Here is a 20,332-nt window from a genome sequence, read left to right on the forward strand (position 1 = left end):
TCAGAGTAATGATGGCGAACTTAACGAGCGAAGAGCAGTTTCCACCAAATTCGGTGAGATCCTTATTAATATACCGTTTTAGACTGTTGTGTTAAATTGCATTTTTAAAACTGTTTCTTTTTGTGTGAACCACTTTGAGATGCAACTTTGCTTGAAAGGTAATCCAGCTGATCATACCCTTTGATGTTGATTATTGTATTTGATACTCTCTTAAGCATGCATGGCGTATTATACAATGGAAATTTGTTCATTAACTTTATCTGTGAAACTGGTGATTTTGAGGAAGAGATTAAATCATTACTGTTAATTGTAATCATCGTCTGACTGTTGATTTTAATTCTTATATTGGACTAAGCAAAGAAATATTTTGTCACATCAGCCCCACCAGGAAAAATTTTCACCAGCCGCCACTGGTTGAAACATGTAATGCTGGTTTCCAGTAGAAAAGTGTCAGAACACACGCAGCGCATTAATTTTTTTGGTGGCAAAATGAGGACCTACTTAATATTAAGTGGCTGGTCAGTATGTTATGTCTGATCGGTGTATGGATAACTGGTCATTACCACACAGACGATATCAACTCAAACAGACGTGGCACAAGATAGTAGCACTATTCGCCGCCCTTGCAGGCTGTGTGTGCAGGTCGCGCGTGCAGGTTGTGCGTGCAGGTTGTGTATGACACCAGTGCACTCCTCCTCCTCCTCCTCCCCCCCACCCCACGTCCCGCAGTGTGTAGAGGGACCTGCCCCCCTCCGCCTACTTCCCTAGCTCTACTGCGGAGGACACCACAGCTCCACTTGCTCGTGTTTAAATACCGCTACACACTCGTCCCTTTTCCATACCGGCTGCCTCATCCAGGCATGGCAGACGGCCTTGTCCCATCATGGCAGTGCGACATTACACCCTCGACTTCAAGCTCTCTGCACCAGGTAAGCGGGGATGAAATGAATGAGGAGGAGGAGAAGAGACACGGGGCTGCGCAGCACAAACACGGGCCTCTTCTTCTCTCCGGTGTATTGTTTCAGTAATGTTCCTAGCCGCAATGCCGGTTTGCCGGGGGGTATAACATGCACTATATTACTGCGACATAAACCCGCTATAATATACCAGAATACCTGTTCGGTTAAAATGGTTAAACATTCTGTATTTCATGACCGTTGGATGGTTGACCTTAGGAAGGTAGCATGCGTGCTAAGGCTAGCTCTCTTCTCAATACAAACACACACTCGCCAAGCGAAACTGGATCATATAACATTTATACGAATGCAAATTCTTTGCTTTTTCGCATTTAGCTGCAACATTTCGTCATATAATATAGGTAATACAGACTGTAAAGTAGCTAGCGTCCTGCTAGCAGGAGTCTATATTTAGGTATAATTGCTATATTAAGCACGTGTACGCGACATGGTTACATAATCAGATGCTCCCTGTCCTGTAAAATCTCTCGGATTTAACCAGTATTTCAATCCATTCCTGTTAATCTGCCTTAATTTCCGCGTCTTTGTGCAACCAGGAGCCTGGCACGTACGCATGGTATACTGTTTAATCATCATTACACACATCTGCTACAGCTGTCTTTAAAACCGAAAAAAAACAACAACAATAAAACAAGAGGTCCCCTCGCACACTGATGTCATATGTTTGGGCCCTAATAAAGCGAATTGTGCTGCGCTTAAACGTCCTTTATGACGTCATAGCTAATTTGGCTTTTAGAGCAATGATGCAAACGAAAGCTTTGGAATAGAGGAAGTTACCCGTGTTGTTTTGTCAAGCTTTCTCAAAGGTAACGATATAAAACATGCCTGAAAACCATAAGTCTGTAGAAGTTACCTGATGACTTCAGGCAGTACTTTTTTTTTGTGAATCTCCAGGATCATTTGCAAAGCAAAATCACGGAGGGGATCCTGTGTGCGTCTGATTTACAGAGAATGCAGTATTCGTGTCAGTTTTACTACATGCCGCAGTCTGTCATGCAGCTGGGATTTATGTTGAAGTAAAGATAATATATAAATAAAAATGTGTAAACACGCTATATATGGGACCCCTTTTTGTGTATCAGGTGAATAAATGATCATAGAAAAATTATTTTTTTACTTATCATTTGCTCCGTGGTTGCATTCCTTCATCATATAGGCTAAAAATAAACAAAATTTCCAATTTTCTAATTGATACTTATTTTAATGAAAATTTTAAATATTTTAGCTGCCTTTTAATGGGAATTTTGTTTTTGGTTCAGCTGTGGCGAGGCCCAAAGCTTAAAAGTGGGTAATAACGTCCTTAAAATTTGGTGACGATGCTGCCTGCTATTACTAGAGGAACTAGTTTTTGTAACCATTTTAGTAACTTGAGTAATGCCTGCGACACGCTCACAGTATGAGCTCCTGGTATGTCATCTCGTAATTTTACTTTACATTACTTTTTAACGTTAATAAGAGCAGCATGTTTAGTCTCACAAGTTGTAAACTAACTTTGATGTTGTTGGTCTTTCGGATGATCTCGGCAATAAGTCGCCACAGCGGAATATCCAGTCAGCACAACAACTTGGCACAGGTTGCGATATGCCAGATGCTATTCCTGATGCAACCCATTTCCATTTTATCCGGGCTTGGGACCGGCACTGCGTCCAGTGGCTCTGGGGTTTGGGCACTGGTTGATAACCTTTAAAATGATGCATACACAAATACATATCCTGATATATATGCAGTTGCCTTACCCCTCCTAACACATTGCTTGTTTCCAAAATGATATTGATGTTTACAATTCAGAATACATTGCACCTGCAAAACCACTACGGGATTGCTTAGTAAAGCTCACACAGACTCAAATACAGCATGCTCCTGCAGGATATACCATATAATGTCCCCATTGTGAAAATGTGTTACAAAAAGCGGGTAGAATAGCATAGATTTAAAAATACTATGACATAAGTTTTTCATTTTTTAAACTAGAGTCATGTCATAACAAATTAATTATTGAGATGAAGTGAAGCAGGGGTCGTGAGCAGTTTGAAAATAGACATAATAAAAGGCTCAGAAAGGCTACTGAGGCAGCTGATTATTTTTTTATATAATGTGTTACAAATTTTTCTGATTTTCTGAATGTTTCGAAATATGCTTTAGATATTGCATGAACAACACAAAGTGTAAAAACAGCAACATATAAAATGCAATCAATCATTTTTCTCCTTTGCTCCTACTGACAAAGTGGGCAGGTTGCAAAAGCATCCTGCTGATTCTAATCAGGGTTAAAATTAGCTTTAAATTCTTGTCTGTATTATTTAGCCAAATAGGGGGATAATAAACCATGGAGGTGGTTGACTATGATATAACTGTACATTTTGTAAGTTCCTTTTTACATCTCCATTTATTCTCCTTTCGAATAGCCTCTGGTAACTGACTGACTGTTCTAAGGTTGAATCCCAAATAGTGGAAAATTGAAAGCTAGTGTGCTATGTAGGGTGTAGAGGCCCTTGTTCTGCACACCAAGTAGTGCCATTGTCCTGTGTTTAGAGAAGGAATTTTGGGGTAATAAAATGTATATAAATATATATAAATTTATACATATATAAAATAACAACATTGGCGGACAGACTGTAACATTAGATGCAAAAGTGCTATAGACAAGTGCTATAAGACTACCATTTTGTCTATAGAATGTGTTAGGTGTTTTTGTCTATAGAAAAAATGGTAGTTTGCTTCTTTTTTTTTACACTAACATTTTTCCTTTCTTTTTGTTTTTTTGAGTGATCTCATTTCAGAGCAAGCCTTATTTGCCTTATGCAAAATGAAAGAATGGGCCTTCACGGTTGTAGTCATGGTGCAGCTCAGTGTCAACAATGATGAGTCTCTAGTATAGGATTACACAAAATGTACCTCAGAATTTGTCATTGTAAACTATTAATTAAAATAAGATAGACTAGAGCTGAAGATGCTGTGATTTGCTTTGGGATTGTCAAGAATGCACAGTATTATGAATGAGTATATTAGAGGGACAGTGCAGGTAGGATGGTTTGGGGACAGTTAAAGAGGCCAGTTTACGATGGTTTGGACATTTGCAGAGGAGGGTGGGGGGTATATCGGGAGGAGAATGTTAGAATTAGAGCTGTCGAGCAGGAGGAAAAGATTTGGAGTGATGAGAGAACGTTGGACTGACCAGGAAAGATGTGAAAGTGTTAGATGGATTTTCAACGGGAATGGACGAAAGCAGAAGAAAATACCCTGCCATGTTTTACCTCAAAGTGGAATGTCATGTCATGCACCCTGGATTCACAGTTTATTAAGATGAACTTGTCTTCTACAATAAATGTTGGTGTCAGTATGCTTGTATGGATAGTGTCTAAGAAAATTGCGCTGTATAATATTAGATAATATATTTGCTCCCTGGGTTGGTAAGACTGTAGCATTAATTCCTTCTGAAAGAGAGGTCATACAAAAGTAAGGCTGATTACTACTTTGTCAGCATATTCTCTCACTACCCCCTTTGCCTTCTCATGTTCCAGCTGACCATTCTGCGACTGTTCGTGGCCTGCAGTCTATATTTCAAGAGCAGGAAATGACAGAAACTGTCCATGACACAGAGGGGCATGGATACTTGGCTACATATATTGGCAAGAATGGCAGGTAAGTACAATCACAACCACACCACACCAGATGCTTCATACTCAGTGAGACCTACAGAAGGGCTTGGTTTTCTACCCTAAAAAATCAAGTACTTATTTTTGTGAATGATTAGTGGTTATTTAAGTGATAATTGACACAATTAAAAGTGAGTAGGGTCTTTAGGCTACATTTGAAGGCAGCACCGAGTAGCAGCCGTTTCAGAAGATGAGGAAAGTCTAATTAACCACTTGGATGCTTTTACAGAGACAATTTGTTGTTGTGATGAACTGGTAATTCAGGAAAGCTGACGTTGCTGAGCCTAGACCTGTCCAACTGAAGCAACCCCAGATCATAACACTGTCCCAGAGGCTTGTGGGCACAAGTCCAGTTTTTATGCTCCCTAGCAGTGCTTTCCTTTTTTGATCAGTCTTACTAAAAGTCATTTTGTTATGGCCACACACTGTTTACTCCCAATCTTGAGTTCTCATCACACTGTATGTGTATGGAAATGCTCTGACTTTCACTAGTAAGCATGACTATGTTTTTTTTTTTTTTTTTTTTTTACTGTTGATTTTGTTTCCACATGCAACTTCACCAGTTGTTTAAGTGACCTCTAGTCATGTTTTTTTTCCCGACCAAACACATACCACAAAGTTGATGGCTCAGCACTATCATTCACTATCAAAAAAGTTCTTTACCCAGTTCCAGTAATTTAAAATATCCTTAGTTGTTTTCTTTGCTTGATGCAACCCAAATAATTTGTCTCTTCTGAAATGGTGACTATTTGACCAGGCATTGTATGTTGAGTTATACTGGTGCATTGAAAGAAGCTGTGCAACTACTTTGTAACTTTTCTTTTTGTAAGTGTACTCAACTTTAAGAGAAGTTTGCTGGCAAGACAGGGGCATTCCAGTTTAGTGGCATGTTTGGAAAACTAGCCAGTTACAAATATTAGCAGTTCAGGAAAAATCGGTACACCAATTAAACACCTGATACCCCCATTTTCTACAGAAATTTTGTCTACGCAACCTACAAGTAGCAACCTAGGTATCTGCTGGAAGAATACCAGTACTAGTGGAAATAATGGACAGTCACTGGTCCTGGACCCTTATTTCATAAATTAATTGTTGAGTGGTTAAAATGTTGTGTTAATATGTTATGATATAAAATCTTGTGTTAATATGAGGATGAAATACCTTCAGCTTTCCATTCCTCGTAAGGTTTGCATTTTTTATGTACCAACTAAGCTAAGCCAAATAAATGTTACCTGACTAGAATGCAGCTTTGCCTGAGAGTATAAATGCCCACTGGCTCTCATGGCCCCTTTCTGAATAAAAAAAAAAAAAAACAGGTGTGTTTTTATGTTCAGACCCTCTTTGAGATAACCCAACGATTGAATCGGCCAGTTAAGTGCATCCTCTGGGCAACAATGGGTATGTTTAAATGGGCACAGGGCCACTTTAGGGCCTTTGTGTTTTTGGCTTAAGGGCTTTGAGACATACTTCCGGTTTTGTGCGTGACTCGTAGTAAACACAGTCGACAGAGCTTTTTGTTGACCTTAGATGGTATGGAGCTGGCCTGGGACAGACCACATTTCATTTCTGACAACATTCTTTTGAGAGTCTTAAAAAAGGACCCATAGATTATTGTTTTGTTAAAGAAACTTAACACTTCATTACAATTGTTTTTTAAAACAATTACAATTACTAAAAAAAAAACTTTTTTGGGAAAGAAAAAACATCCAATTTTCCCAGGGTTGGATTAAGATGAAGAAAGGTGTGTCTATACTTATCTGTACTGATTATACCTGGCACAGCTACAGATTGATGACCATCTTGCTTAAGTAACTTAGCTTACAAATATATTGATCACCAAACAAAAAAGTCTGCTATTTTCAGATGTATTTTTAAGAATTACATCACAGATGGCTACCAATAGCTAGCAGTCAGTGCTTTGATTGGATGTGCTGAAACGTCGATTGAAGCAAATTATGTTAGTTCAATTTCTGATTTTAATATCAGTCAGTCAGTAATATCAGCTTGAAAGTATCAACTTGACAAAAAGTAGATTTTGCAAACATGCGTGAAGTTTGGAATCTACAATAAACATCACTAGATCAGAAAGTTTAAATTCTTTAGTATATCTCTAGCTAAGCTCAAAAGGTTTAAAAATGGATAACTTGCTAACTAATCTCTTACCTGTCAGTTCTGATGCATTTCAGTTTAAAAAAAAGGTTTACCGGTTTCCTCCCGCAGTCCAAAAACATGCAGGTTAGGCTAATTGGCATTCCCAAATTGCCTGCTGTGTGTGTGTGTGTCTGTGTGTCTTTGTGTGTGTGTGTGTGTCTGTGTGTCTGTATGTGCCCTGCAATAGATGGGTACCCTGTCTAGGTTGTACCCTGCCTCATGCCCTAGGTTTCCTGAGATAGTCTTTAGGCCCCCATGGCCCTGTATACAGGATAAAGCAGCATAGATGGTGGATGAATGAGTGAGTGTTTTGGTCCTAAGACTTGCATACATATATAGATTGACATAGTTGCTGTGGTGCTGTGGTATTGTCCCTGAAACAGATTTACTTCCCTAAGACTGTACTCTCAAGTCTGGTACATCTAATCCGTAATATTGTGAAGTACCCATAATTAGGTTAAATGGGAAATAGGGTAATAGTTAAATGTCTAAACAGGGTTTTAATAGTCAACTTGATTGACTGTATACAAACATGAGCGCCAGGCTTGTCTCCCTTATCATGTTATGGGTCATGAGGATAAAAAAAACTTTCAGCCATCTCATTTAAAAGAGGTTTTGCATTTTTTCCCCCTGTAACAAATAAGCTAATACAGTGAAATATGAACTGACCAGATTGCAGCCTTGCTGTGACCCGTCAGTGGAGTGTATTTTACGAGGTCAACTGTGGGGCATGGATATAATTGTTGACCATAATGTTTAATTTGCCATTTTGTTTTTCAACAGGCTTGCTATCCTGAGACTGTACTCTCATGGTCTGGTGACGTTTGACCTGCAGTGCTGTGAAGCAGATGATTTAGCACAAGTGGACAATGTGAGTAATCATGGCTCCCGTTTCCATAACAGAGTCTGCTGTCTCCAGGGTGTGATGCTCAAGTTGTTGTGTTTCCAGAGAATGGTAGATTTGTCAGAGCTAAAATTGCAAAATATCAGCTAATACTAACATACATAACTGTAAAGGGTCATGATAGCAAATGTATTCTTGACCCTTCTCTTAAATTAGTACTAGCTGTTGTTTGTGTGTGTTTATAGTGGCATTTCTTGGCTTTCAAGCCATTGAACTTGATTAAAATATTCTCAGATAGACCAAATCTTGACAAACGACCTTTTATGTTACCTAAAAGTATTTTATGAAGTTAACTTCTGGTTGAAATTTTTCTATAGCTACTGAATGCACTGGAAATGAAAATGAAGGCTCTGCTGAATGGAACCATTCAGAGGGTGAAAAGGTGAGAATAGATTTTTAAATAAATTTTAAAACATTAATCAATAAAATGAGTCACTCTGGGCAAGGGGCGGCTGCCAAATGGAGTAAAATGAAAATATAATGCAAACGGAGATGACTTTGTTATTTAAAAATGCTTTTTCAGGGTAGGTATATTCTTCATTTGCTTAAAAGTAAAAACACAAAATGTTCCACCTTGTATGAGAGATGGTGCAAGGGAATGGATGGTATGATTTAAATACTGACACACTCCCTGTACTTATAAAAAGCATAACAATCATTAACTGTGGCCTGTCTCCATGAAACATGCACATTCCTTGGTCATAAAATGAGCATTGCTGGTGAATGGCATCTTTGCTGAGTTCACATGCTGACTGTATCTGATTAACAGCTTTCCTCTACCCCTTATCATGAAGCAGGAAGCTATTAGAGAAATTGCACTACCTAAAGTACATCTATTTTCCAATGTCCATATTGAGCAGAATGCACTTACTTAAATGAATAATACAACAGTGAATTAAGTGCAAGGATGGTTTGACACTGCACTTCCTCAGTGGGTGGTGGACTTATGGTACCAAAATATAATATGGATCTGCTCCAGCACACAGATATCCTACCTACTGAGCAACGGCGCACTCCACAGTTCCCAACCCGGGCTTTGACCGCCACGTTGAACAAAATGTCATGAACACCATAAGCACAAAGCATAGTGTTCACTTCATTTGTACAAAACGTAAAGCATATAGCCCAAACACAAATGAGTTGTGAAGTTGTCCATGTTTTCATCACCCGGCATGCTACCAGTTTGCCGCTAGCTAACTTGGTTGTCAATTATTTTGACCTGTGATGTAATAGGTCTACCAGGAATACAATACTGACAAGCTGAAAGTTGCCATATTGCCACCTACCGATTCCCCTACTGTGCTTGTATAATGGGCCAAGGACAGTGGTGCAATTAAATAGCCAGGTGAGCTATAACCGTAGCCTAATGTAACTGTGCATATAAACATATTGAGTAAGAGAGTCTTAGAAAGTCTGACACACTCACCTGTGTTGAAGCAACCATACAGTGAACATACAAGCTTTACTTACCTTCACAGGTAGCCTAACAGACTTTATTGGGTTTATCCAGTAAAGTTGGGGGACTGGATTGAAAATGCAGAAAAAAATTTAATTTCTTTCCCATGCTCTCATTCTATTTCTCAATCATTCTTTTAAAATGCACCATTTTTTGGGGACAGAACATTGAGGTAAAATCTAGAATGCAAGTTCTCTAGTGAAGGAGAGGAGCAAGCTACTTTTCTAACACCCGACCTAATCTTTAAGTCTAGACGCAGTGTACTACTCAGTCTCCTTATTGCAGAACAGGTTATGGACTCTTTATCCCACTTTCTTGACGGCTGTTAGGCTTTCATAGCATGTCGCAATAGAACAGTATTCTTGTGTGAAACTTTGTTAAACCTCAGTAATAACTATTCATTATCTTTAAACGAGATTTGAATAAAGACTTCAGAGGTTCAAGGGAAAGCAGGCCAAACGGGCTAATCGGGTAGCAAAATACCGTTCAGTGTCTGCGATCATTGGCAGCCATCAAACACTTTGAAGGCACTGCTGTCTGGCTTAGGTCTTTAAGGATGCGTCATTCCGAAAGAAAGATGTTTTATTTCCTTAATGATAGTTGCAAACAGACCGGACTGTGGTTGATATGTCTCAGATAAACGTTTGAAAAATGTTCTAAATAACTTGAAAGGTAACTGTTATAAAGTTAGACCACAAGATACATTTGTAGAATAATGAGCTCAACAAGATGTCTTGTCAATGAGAATGTAGTAGTGTGAGCGAAAAAATTCCATTGCAATCACCATTCCGGATTCAAAGACAACCCATTTTGAAAAACCAGAAACTACGGGGAACAAAAAAAAATTTTGTAAAAAAAAAAAAAAAAACATTTGTTTATTGTGTGTTTGTTCAATGTCAGGCTGCCTGCACTACAGAGAGGGGCAGAGGTGGACAGGTACTGGCCGACAGCTGATGGCAGACTTGTAGAGTACGATATCGATGAAGTCATATTCGATAAAGACTCTGCTTACCAGAACATCAAAATTCTGCACTCGCAACAGTTCGGCAATATCCTCATCCTCAACGGAGACGTTAGTACGTTGCATGTGTTACACTGTTTTTGCACTGTTCATAATGACTTTTTTAACAGGCATGTCTAAACAGGTTGACATGTTTGTATACAAATTCTTTGTAGATTTAGCAGAAAGCGATTTGCCCTACACGCAGGCCATCATGGGCAATGGCAGGGAGCACTATGCTGGAAAGGAGATTTTGATCCTGGGAGGAGGAGACGGAGGCATCCTTTGTGAAGCAGTCAAGCTCAAACCAAAGATGATCACCATGGTGGAAATATCCTTTAGACTTTTACTTATTTTAAGGATACTTTATTATTTGTACGATTAATCACGCTCATGTAGAATCTTTCATTACAGAAAAAAAGTTTATGTAGCTTTGTTGTTCTATAAGTCACTTTACAGTATCAAACATAAAAATTTTAGCTATAAGGTTAGTACTTCTTCAATACAAGAACTTGGAAGATCAAATTGGTATGATAAAACTAAAAAAAATAGGGTAGCTTCTCCCTTCATCATCTCGTGAAATTTCTAAAAACACATTTGTACTATTTTAGAATGATGATACACATATTAACGATGGTATTGACACCCAAAACCCCAAAATTATACATCTTAATTCTATAATTCATGGAGCTGTAAAGATATGTAGTTACGAGGTCCAGTGTTTTAGGTTTTTCCTCAATGACAACTGCACATAGACCAGATGGTGATTGATGCGTGTCGGAAGCACATGAGGAAGACTTGTGGAAATGTTCTGGACAACTTGAAAGGAGACTGTTATGAAGTAAGACCACATGATGCATATTTATAATAATGAGTTGAACAAGACGCCTTCTCATCGTTTTGAGAATAGAGAAGAATGAATAAATTATTCAACTTTCCTTAGCATCGAGGCTTTAAAATGCTCATCGGAAATGGATAGTTGTTTCTACTTATCTGTCTATTTACTTATCTGTCTAGACTATCTCTCTGTCTACCTCTCTGTCTGTCTCCCTACAAGGGGTGTTCATGTCAAACAGGAACTTACCTTAGAGAAGGACATAAAAGTTGGACTGCACCGAGGAAAGAGCCGCAAAGTAGGCAGAATGTTATAGTGGGTGTTGTTTTTACAGGTTTTTGTAGTTTTAAAAAGTAAAATGTTGAAATCGGGGCCAGTTGTGTGGAAGCTTTATGCACACAGAAAAAAGAAAGTTATAGATGCGTGACTCAGCTGCATGACGTTATACTAATCAGACCTCTCCAATCATATCTGTTTAAAGCCTAGATAATAGAGCTGCGTAGAAATGTCATAATCTGATTAAAATGATTTAAAAAAGAAAAGGAAACTGGTGAAAGGATAAGAGAGTTTTGTCTGCGGAGAAGCGAGTAAAATGTAAAGAAATAATAAAGCTAAATTCTGCCCCACTCTAACCTCTAGAGCAGGGGTCTCCAAATCCAGTCCTGGAGGGCCAATGACCAGCACAGTTTGTAATTCACCAACACCTAAACACACGCACTGAACCTAGTAATTAACAGATTAGTTAAATCAGCTGTGTTTGGGAAGAAGAATCACCGAACTGTGTTGGACACTGGCCATCCAGGACTGGATTTCTTTCTTTTTTTTTTTTTTTAATGCTGCGTGGTGAGATATGTATGACTCTGTGCATGATCTGCCGTGCTGTAAGAACAGAGTTTAATTTATTATTTCCAACACTGTTTTGTCACTGTTTCCGAACTGCATCTTCACTGTTACTAAAAAACTTAGAGTTTCAGTCACCTGTGAGGACAACATACGCAATGTTAATTAATAGACATACAAAACATACAAAAAAAAAAAAAAAACAGTGTATAGGAGTGATTTTTTATTTTAAGAATTTTGATATATAGCTCTTATTACTACTCCTGAAACTAGGACCAAAATAGCCTCATTCAGATAATGTTTGGCCCATTAGGAGTGATTTCCTACTCTCAGACACTTAGTAAGTGTGGGCCCAGGACTGTACGCTGATGTGGCAATAACTTTTGATTTCCTGTAAGGTACAGTGGTGTTTGTGAAGGATTGTGTGTACCACAGACAGAGACATCTCTTCTGCACGTTGTCGATAAGGTATCCATAAATTTTCAAGGAATAGACATTCCACTTAATGGGAGCGAAAGCAAAGTGATCCAAGTCTCCTCAAGAGGGATCATCATTCACAGATGTACAGCCTCCTTTAAAACATTTGCACCATTCAAATTGATTGCATTTATGTATCTATCATATCTATTGTATTTATCTATCTAATGTACTGTACCTATCTATCTACTACATCTAAGACATTTGAGTTTCTAGGTAATGTTATTTCCCAAAGGTTTTAACTTCTAATTGATTTCTTCCTTTCATTTTTTTCCCTCTCTTTACATTATTCACAGGTTCTAGTAGAGGACTGTGTTCCAATACTTAAAAAGTTTGTAGAAGAGGGAAGAACATTTGATTTTGTCATCAATGATTTAACTGCGATCCCTATTTCTACAGCACCTGAGGAGGGTTTGTGTCTATATTTATGTGTGTGTGTAAACCTAGTTTAGACTAAATGTAAAAGATTGTTTTGTGCTTTTGGAACTGTAATAGCACTAAAATGTTACAGCTAGTTAACTTCTAAAAATCTGCATTTTTGCAGATTCAATGTGGGAATTTCTGAGGCTTATTCTTGATCTATCGATCAAGGTTCTCAGACCGAGCGGCAAGTATTTCTCCCAGGTAAGCACGTGGCTTAGGGGTTGAAGTTAATGACATGTATTTGTGTAATATACTAAGTATGGGAATATCTTTAATTACAATTTATGAAGCCAAACAATAATCTTTATTGATCTTTATTGAAAGTGTTTACACATAAACTTTTTCCACTCCTTACTACAGCCTGGTTTTGTTCCATATACCCCCTTGGTGCTTGTAAATGCTGAAAATCATTAAGCTGATGTTAAGGTTTATTTCGAGAAAGGAAAAAAAAAAGATGATGTATTATTTCCATACCTTGTTTATTTAACATGATGTTTTTTTCTATAGGGTAACTGTGTGAATCTCACTGAGGCACTTAGTGAGTATGAAGGGTTGCTGAAAAAGCTTTCATGCAAGGTGGATTTCTCCAAAGAAGTGGTTTGTGTTCCCTCCTACCTAGAGCTGTATCCTTTGACCTGCTACCTGAATTTAACTAAGCTTGTTGTTTATTAAAAAAAAAAGGATACCTGAAAAACATAATGATGTCCTATAAAGCTGGCCACATCCACACAACGGTGGATGTGGATCCATCTACATATTTCCTTTATATTTATTAAAAATGGTCCTTAATGATGCTGCCTCAGGTGGATGTTCTACACCATTTGGAAGAAATAACACTTTGTCTCTGCTTGCTGAAGACTCGCCGTTTGATGCACTGATGGGAGACATGCACATACCTCTCCATGTACTGTTTAGTTTTTTTTTTGTCCCTCTGGACCCTACTTTTTTTTTAATTTCCAATTTTTAATTTGATTTTTTAAACCACGCTACGATTGTATGTTATTTTTCAGATTTGGTTGAAAATTCTCTGTGTGGTAACTCTGTTTTGGCCGTCTAATGTGTCCTGTTCCACTGTGTGTGCAAGCATGTACGTGTTAGGACAGGATTAATCTTGTTTTTCACCTTGAGTGCAGTGAACAATCTGACAACCAACTGTTTGCATTCTGCTTTTATGCTAAATTCTGCTTTATACTGTAGCTTTATTCATGATTTTAAACCTTAACTGAGCTTTGAGTGTGATTTGACCCACTGGAAAGTTAATAGCGTTGTTGATTCAAATATGTTAAAAGGGAAAAGGGTTCTGCAGTCGCAGACGTTGCTCTACAATTTCTTTTGCTAAACTGTGAATTTTTTTTTTATTTTATGATTAGCTCTTTTTATGTTTGTTTTTTTGTGTGTGTGTGTGTGTTTGAAGGAAAAAGGCTTTTGTAGGCTGAACCTGAAAGCTGAATGTAGTTTCCACATATTTACATTCATGATTAATATTAAGGTGCTTTATTGAACTTTATTTATTTGATTTTATTTCAGTAAATACACAGTAATCTTACTCTGAAAATTCAATATGGTCATCAGAGTGATAAGCATCTATTAAAGAAGTTTGGAGAGAACATTTCTGGCATCAGTCATGTCTTTCAGATTTATTTTCCCTGATATTTAAATAGAATTTGATGGAGGAGTGGATGAGGATTAAAATGTACCAATGCAACCAACTTTGCATTGGTACATTTTATTTGGAAATTTTATAAAGAGAAAAAAGTTGCACGGTTAAAGTAAATTTTATATTTAATTAACACTATTCCTATTTATTTTTTTCCCATACCAATTATCATGTGTGGGATTGCTTTTAGGTATTTTATCGCCCCACCCCCCCATACAGTAGTCAAACTATGGACAACAATCTGGAAACTCCAATCAGCTTACAACCCCAGGACCTGAGAACATGCAAAATGCACATACACAGACCAGAAGTTTTATTTAAATATGTGTACACTCACAGACCGAGTTAAAATATTATATACACACTTCAGGAAAAGAAATATAGTAAGATGTATTTTATTAAGATATATTGGCATATTACCATAATATTATGTATATCAATATATAATGTATATCAATAAATTTAGGATTAAAATATTTAAGTTATTTTTTTTTCCTGTAGTGTGTGTGTATCATACAGAGGGGACTCAGAATATGTATACCCATTCCAACATAAAAAATATATGCTTTTCCTTCTGGTGGTCACATGATGGCATCAATGATGGTGCGACTACTGACATATGTATATTTACATTTAGGCATTTGGCAGACGCTCTTATCCAGAGCGACTTACAAAAAGTGCTTTAATGTTTACAATAATGTTTATTTAATCGTGTGTTTTCTAGGACTGTCTATATTAACCTGTTAACTTCTTGTTGTTAGCCGTTTGACTGCTCCCGTCGAGGGGTCACAACAGTGGACCATTCGATCTGTACAACAATTTTGCACAGGTTTTTACACCGGATGCTCTTCCTGACACAATCCCCCGATTTTATCCAGGCTTGAGGGATTCGTCTTTAGCTGGGAATCGAACCCGGGCCTTTTGCATGGCAGGCAAAAGACCTACCACTGAGCTGCCAATACCTGAATGTTAATGCGTTGTGTTGTGATTAATTAATGCATGCGATTACACTAGAATTATAATAATATATATATATATATATATATATATATATGCATATATACACTAAGTGCCTCCCACCCTCAGCTGCGAGGGGCTACAGCAACCACTGGATGATAAGGCGAGGATTGCGACACTCAGGAGCTAATCTAGAAATTGCTAATCTGATCTAATCATATCACCAATTTTGACCCTTATGGCTTTCCATAATAAAGTTTACCTTTAAGTCTACCCTTAAGGCGAACTATTTTTACATAAATACATTAAAGGTAAGACATTGAAAAAGTCTGTGAATTATATTGCCACCTATCTATTTCCCTGCTGTGCTTGTATAATGGGACAATTGAAGTAGGGCAAAAAAATAGCCTAGTAGCCCAATTTAGCCAAGCATGTAAACATACTGAGTGAGAAAGTCTGACCCGCACACCTGTTTTGAAGCTACCCTAACCTACAGTAAACATACAAACTTCACTGAGATTCACAGGTAGCCTGACGGACTTAGTGGATTTATCAAGACAACAACAACACAGGACTGGATTGAAAATGCTAATCGTTCTATGTCTGAATCAATCTTTAAAAATACACCATTTATTGGGGACATCTAAACATTGGGGTAAAATCTAGAATGCAAGTTCTCCAGTAAGAGAGAGGAGAAAGCCACTTTTTTAACATCTGTAATTACACTTTAACACCAGAGCTAATCTCTCAGTCTAGACTAAGTGTACAGTCGACCCACGAAATTTGCGAGAGTTACATTCCAAAATGTGGATGTGGTCAAAAGATTTCTATAAATGCTAAATATACTCCCAAAACACAGCTTAATACATTAGCCTTAAAAGAATGTGATGGTAAACCTGTATACTGTATAAATACTGTATTGCTGTATATCTCCCACTGTGATGGAATATAAAATAGCGATATCACTACTATATGTACTGTAAATTATGCAAGCGCGTTTTTCTTTGGTATAAGTAGGGTAAATACAGTAATAATTTACTATCTCAGGCCATGTTTTTCTCTATGGCTGCTTTGTGTTCTCTGTACAGTACTAAAAATGTATACAGTATTATAGCTTATATGGAAATTTAGCTTAATTTACATTATATTTGTGTTACAAAACCAGTAAATTATATTGTTCTTAATAGTTCAGTGATAAACTATGAATAGTGATATATACATTTTTAACGTGGACATTAATATGACTGGGGAAACATCAACAGATGTCCTGAACAGCAAATTTTCGTTATAATTAGCTTCCAGACGGAGGTTTGAATAAAACCAAGGTTGTGTGCTCGAGCTACCTTCAATGGGAATTCTTTTTACAAGAATACTTGTAATATATGTAAGACACTCAATTCAGTCTAGACTCAGTGTACTACTCAGCATCTTTATTGCTTGCACCATACTGCAGAACGGGACTCTTCATCACTCTTTCTTCACAGCTATTAGGCATTCATAGCATGTCGCAATAGATCAGTATTTTTGTGCAAAACCTGCTTTGTTAAACATCAGTAATAACTATTCATTATCTTTCCGCTAACAAACCAGACAGGTATTGCAACGGTGGCAGGTCAAACGGGCTAATAAAGTGGCAAAATACTGTTCATACATTTCCCAATAGGCAAAGCCCTTACTGCTTTTCCTAAGATCTAAATGAAAATGATAAATTCTAATAAAAACAGCTTATTGGAAACAAATAAATAAACCTAATAAGACCCATACAGTTATGTTCAAAATAATAGCAGTCCAACATCAGTACCCAGATCAATAATTGTTTTTGGGAAAAATCATATTTCTTTATGTTAAATATTTTACTTGTAGGTGTAGTGGAGTAATAGAAAACTAACACACCCAACAGTCATGATTGGATGCACCTGATTCACATTAATTGAAATGGGGTGTGTTCAAAATAATAGCAGCGTGGAGTTCAACTGGAGAGGTAAATTATTCTGTGAAAAACAGGTGTCAAACAAGTTCCCCTTATTTAAAGATAAATGCAGAAAAGGTTTTCCTGTGCATTTCCCTCTGAAAATCAGAGTAAAACAGGTATTTTCAGACATTGTTCAGAACAACAGCGTACTTTGATTCAAAAGTTGATTAGAGATGGAAAAATTTTTTACAAAGAAGTGCACAAAATGATAGGCTGCTTTGCTAAAATGATATCAAATGCTTTAAAATGGATATCGAAACCAGAAAGATGTGGAAGAAAACGAAAAACTACCATTCGACTGGATCGAAGAATAACAGAATTGGCAATCTCAGCCCATGATCAGTTTCAGCATCGTCAAAGAACACCTAAAGTTACCTGTTAGTACTGTTACTATTAAAAGTTGCCTATGTGAACCCAAGCTATTCCATGAAGTTAGTTGGTATGAGAGAAGAGGATGCAGAGGATAGGGTTAGATGGAGGCAAATGATTCGCTGTGACGACCCCTGAAAGGAAACAGCCGAAAGACAAAGAAGAAGATGTGAAGCCAAGCTATCAGCAAGAAGTCCCATTGTTGAAAAAAAGACATGTGCTAAAAAGGTTACAGTTCGCCAAAGAACATATTGACTGGCCTAAAAAGAAATGGCGCAACATTTTGTGGACTGATGAAAGCAAGATTGTTCTTTTTGGGTCTAGAGGCCTCAGACAGTTTGTCAGGCGACCCCGAAACACTAGGAGACACAAGCATCATGATATGGGGATGCTTCTCGTACTATGGTGTTGGGCCTATTTTTCATGGATCATGGATCAATTTGCATACATCAGAATACCTAAAGAAGTCATGTTTTCTTATGCCGAAGAGAAAAATGCCCTTGAAATGGGTGTTTCAACTATACAATGACCCCGAACACACCAGTAAGCAAGCAGCATCTTCGTTCCAGACGAACAAGATTGACGTTATGGAGTGGCCAGCCCAATCCCCAGACCCTAATCCAATAGAAAACTGGTGGCCTGATATAAAAAATGCTGTTTCTCAGACAAAACCAAAAAATGCAAAGGAATTGTGGTAGTACAGATGTCACAGATGTGAAGCAGTTCTCAGAAAGCATGGTTATACAACTAAATATTAGTTCAGAGATGCACAAAAAAGAATAAACTTCAAGCATTTTTGTTTAAACAGTAAATTCATCACTTTGTAAAGATGAATGATGACACTGCTATTTTTTTTAACAGACTAATATTTGTTTTTCTTCACTTTCTGTAAACTAATAATCCATTTAGCACATTTTTCTTCATTTTGTGATTCAGAATAGAACGTGCAGGGTGTCCAATGCGTTTGTGTGATTTAAATTAAAAGTTATTATACTGTATGAATATGGAGCTTTACTTACTTTTTTCAACACACTGCTATTATTTTGAACACAACTGTATATGATCCACCATGAACGTTCCCCTGTGCACATGGTTAGTTTGGAGTTGTAGAATTGAATTGCCTTTACGGAGCCTTGAACTCATCCCCACTCTTTCAGGATTACCTGGAGTAGCGACTGTACATCACCCCTTCTTATCCAACATCTGTGCTGATTTCTCTAATGCCCTTGTGGCTAAATGTTTCAATTCCCACAATCTCACAATCTAGTGAAAATCTAGAGTAATCTTTCTCAGAAGAAAATCAATATAACAGCAAAAGGAGCTGGAGTGGCATGTTTGTAACAAGCACGATTGGATCTGAGGCCAGATGTGCACATATTTTTGGTTGTATAGGGTTAATGCTATTATTAGGAACCATTGATATTATTTCAACTTTTTTTAAACAAGGACTTTTGTGTGGAATAACAGAACACAGTTAGAGTAAACACTACCTTTATTTCTCTATTTTAATAATACACTTATCCCAGCACAGGTAACCAGAACTATCTAATCAATGACAAATGTAAACTGCACTCATTTACCTTTTTATGTGTTAAAAACACAAGAAAGACATTTTGCCAAAACATTTGCTAGACAGTTGTGCTAGCCAAGTTAAAAAGTGGATAACAGACATGGTCACCGCTATAGGAGCAGAAAGGACTTAATATAATTGCTGCTGCAAGGAGTTCATATTTTAAATGATTTTAATTTACCATTTGTTAAATGTTAATGTTTGAGATATTGAGATAAAACTGCATAATTTTGTACATCGCACATTTGTAATCCAAGTAAATCTGAGTATAGTATTTTAAAATTTGGATTAATCATGATTTCATATACCTGTGATTAACTAGATATTTTTTTTGATTGACATCACTTCTTTCATATATATATATATATATATATATATATATATACACATACCAGTGAAACCCCGGATTGCGAATAACGCGGTTTGCGAGTGTTCGCAAGAAGAGCAATTTTTTTTATTTTTTATAAATTTTGACTTGGAAAAACTAACAAGGCCTGGTTTACGAGTACCAAGTATCATATGTACAGTATCATGCATGCGCTTCTTGTTTCACTTGATCACAACTAAGCCAATGGTTTTTCTCTCTCTTGTGCTGCGGAATAATGGTATCCCCTGCTTGATCTTAGTGCGCGTCTCTTACTAAAAATATAATCGATTTGGTTTACGAGTGTTTTAAAATATGAGCCTGCTTCTGGTACAAATTATGCTCGTATTTCAAGGTTCCATTGTGCACCACAGGCCACACACTATATATACACAAACACACTGTATATATAGTGTGTGCCCTGTGATGGATTGACACTCTGTCCAGGGTGTACCCCGTCTTATGCCCTAAGTCTCCTAGAATAGGCTCCAGTGACTCTGTAACAATTTACTGTAAGTGGTATAGAAGAAGAAGGAATAAATTAATTTCACAAGTTCTAGCATACCACAAACACTCTAAAACAAATAAATGCCATTATGGATACCAAACATTGTTTTCTTTCTATTATGCAAAAGTTCTTATATAGAAAAAGTTTTCTTCCTTTATTAATGTAGCCACAAGCATTAATATAATATAGATAATACATGTAATGATTCCAATTTAC

General features: G+C 37.2%; 1 protein-coding gene across 1 annotated transcript; it reads left to right on the forward strand.

Annotated features, from left to right (window-relative positions):
• The first annotated feature begins 752 nt into the window (after positions 1-752).
• sms (spermine synthase) lies at positions 753-14,326 on the forward strand. Its single transcript, XM_053477875.1, has 11 exons — positions 753-929; positions 4,499-4,619; positions 7,568-7,655; positions 8,006-8,070; positions 10,045-10,220; positions 10,321-10,475; positions 10,896-10,985; positions 12,593-12,707; positions 12,841-12,920; positions 13,227-13,342; positions 13,523-14,326. Exons 1-11 carry the CDS (start codon positions 884-886, stop codon positions 13,551-13,553), a joined length of 1,083 nt encoding a protein of 360 aa, XP_053333850.1. The 5' UTR covers positions 753-883; the 3' UTR covers positions 13,554-14,326.
• The last annotated feature ends 6,006 nt before the right edge of the window (positions 14,327-20,332 follow it).

The sequence above is a fragment of the Clarias gariepinus genome, chromosome 19 (assembly GCF_024256425.1).
Source record: "Clarias gariepinus isolate MV-2021 ecotype Netherlands chromosome 19, CGAR_prim_01v2, whole genome shotgun sequence".
In the NCBI taxonomy this organism is placed as follows: domain Eukaryota; kingdom Metazoa; phylum Chordata; class Actinopteri; order Siluriformes; family Clariidae; genus Clarias; species Clarias gariepinus.

Bases quoted from the DNA above. Each gene is read 5' to 3' on its own strand.
- sms (XM_053477875.1), top strand. From the start codon at position 884: ATGGCAGTGCGACATTACACCCTCGACTTCAAGCTCTCTGCACCAG. The intron at 4,620-7,567 runs GTAAGTACAATC...GTTTTTCAACAG, and splicing joins TATATTGGCAAGAATGGCAG to GCTTGCTATCCTGAGACTGT. The intron at 10,221-10,320 runs GTACGTTGCATG...AATTCTTTGTAG, and splicing joins CATCCTCAACGGAGACGTTA to ATTTAGCAGAAAGCGATTTG.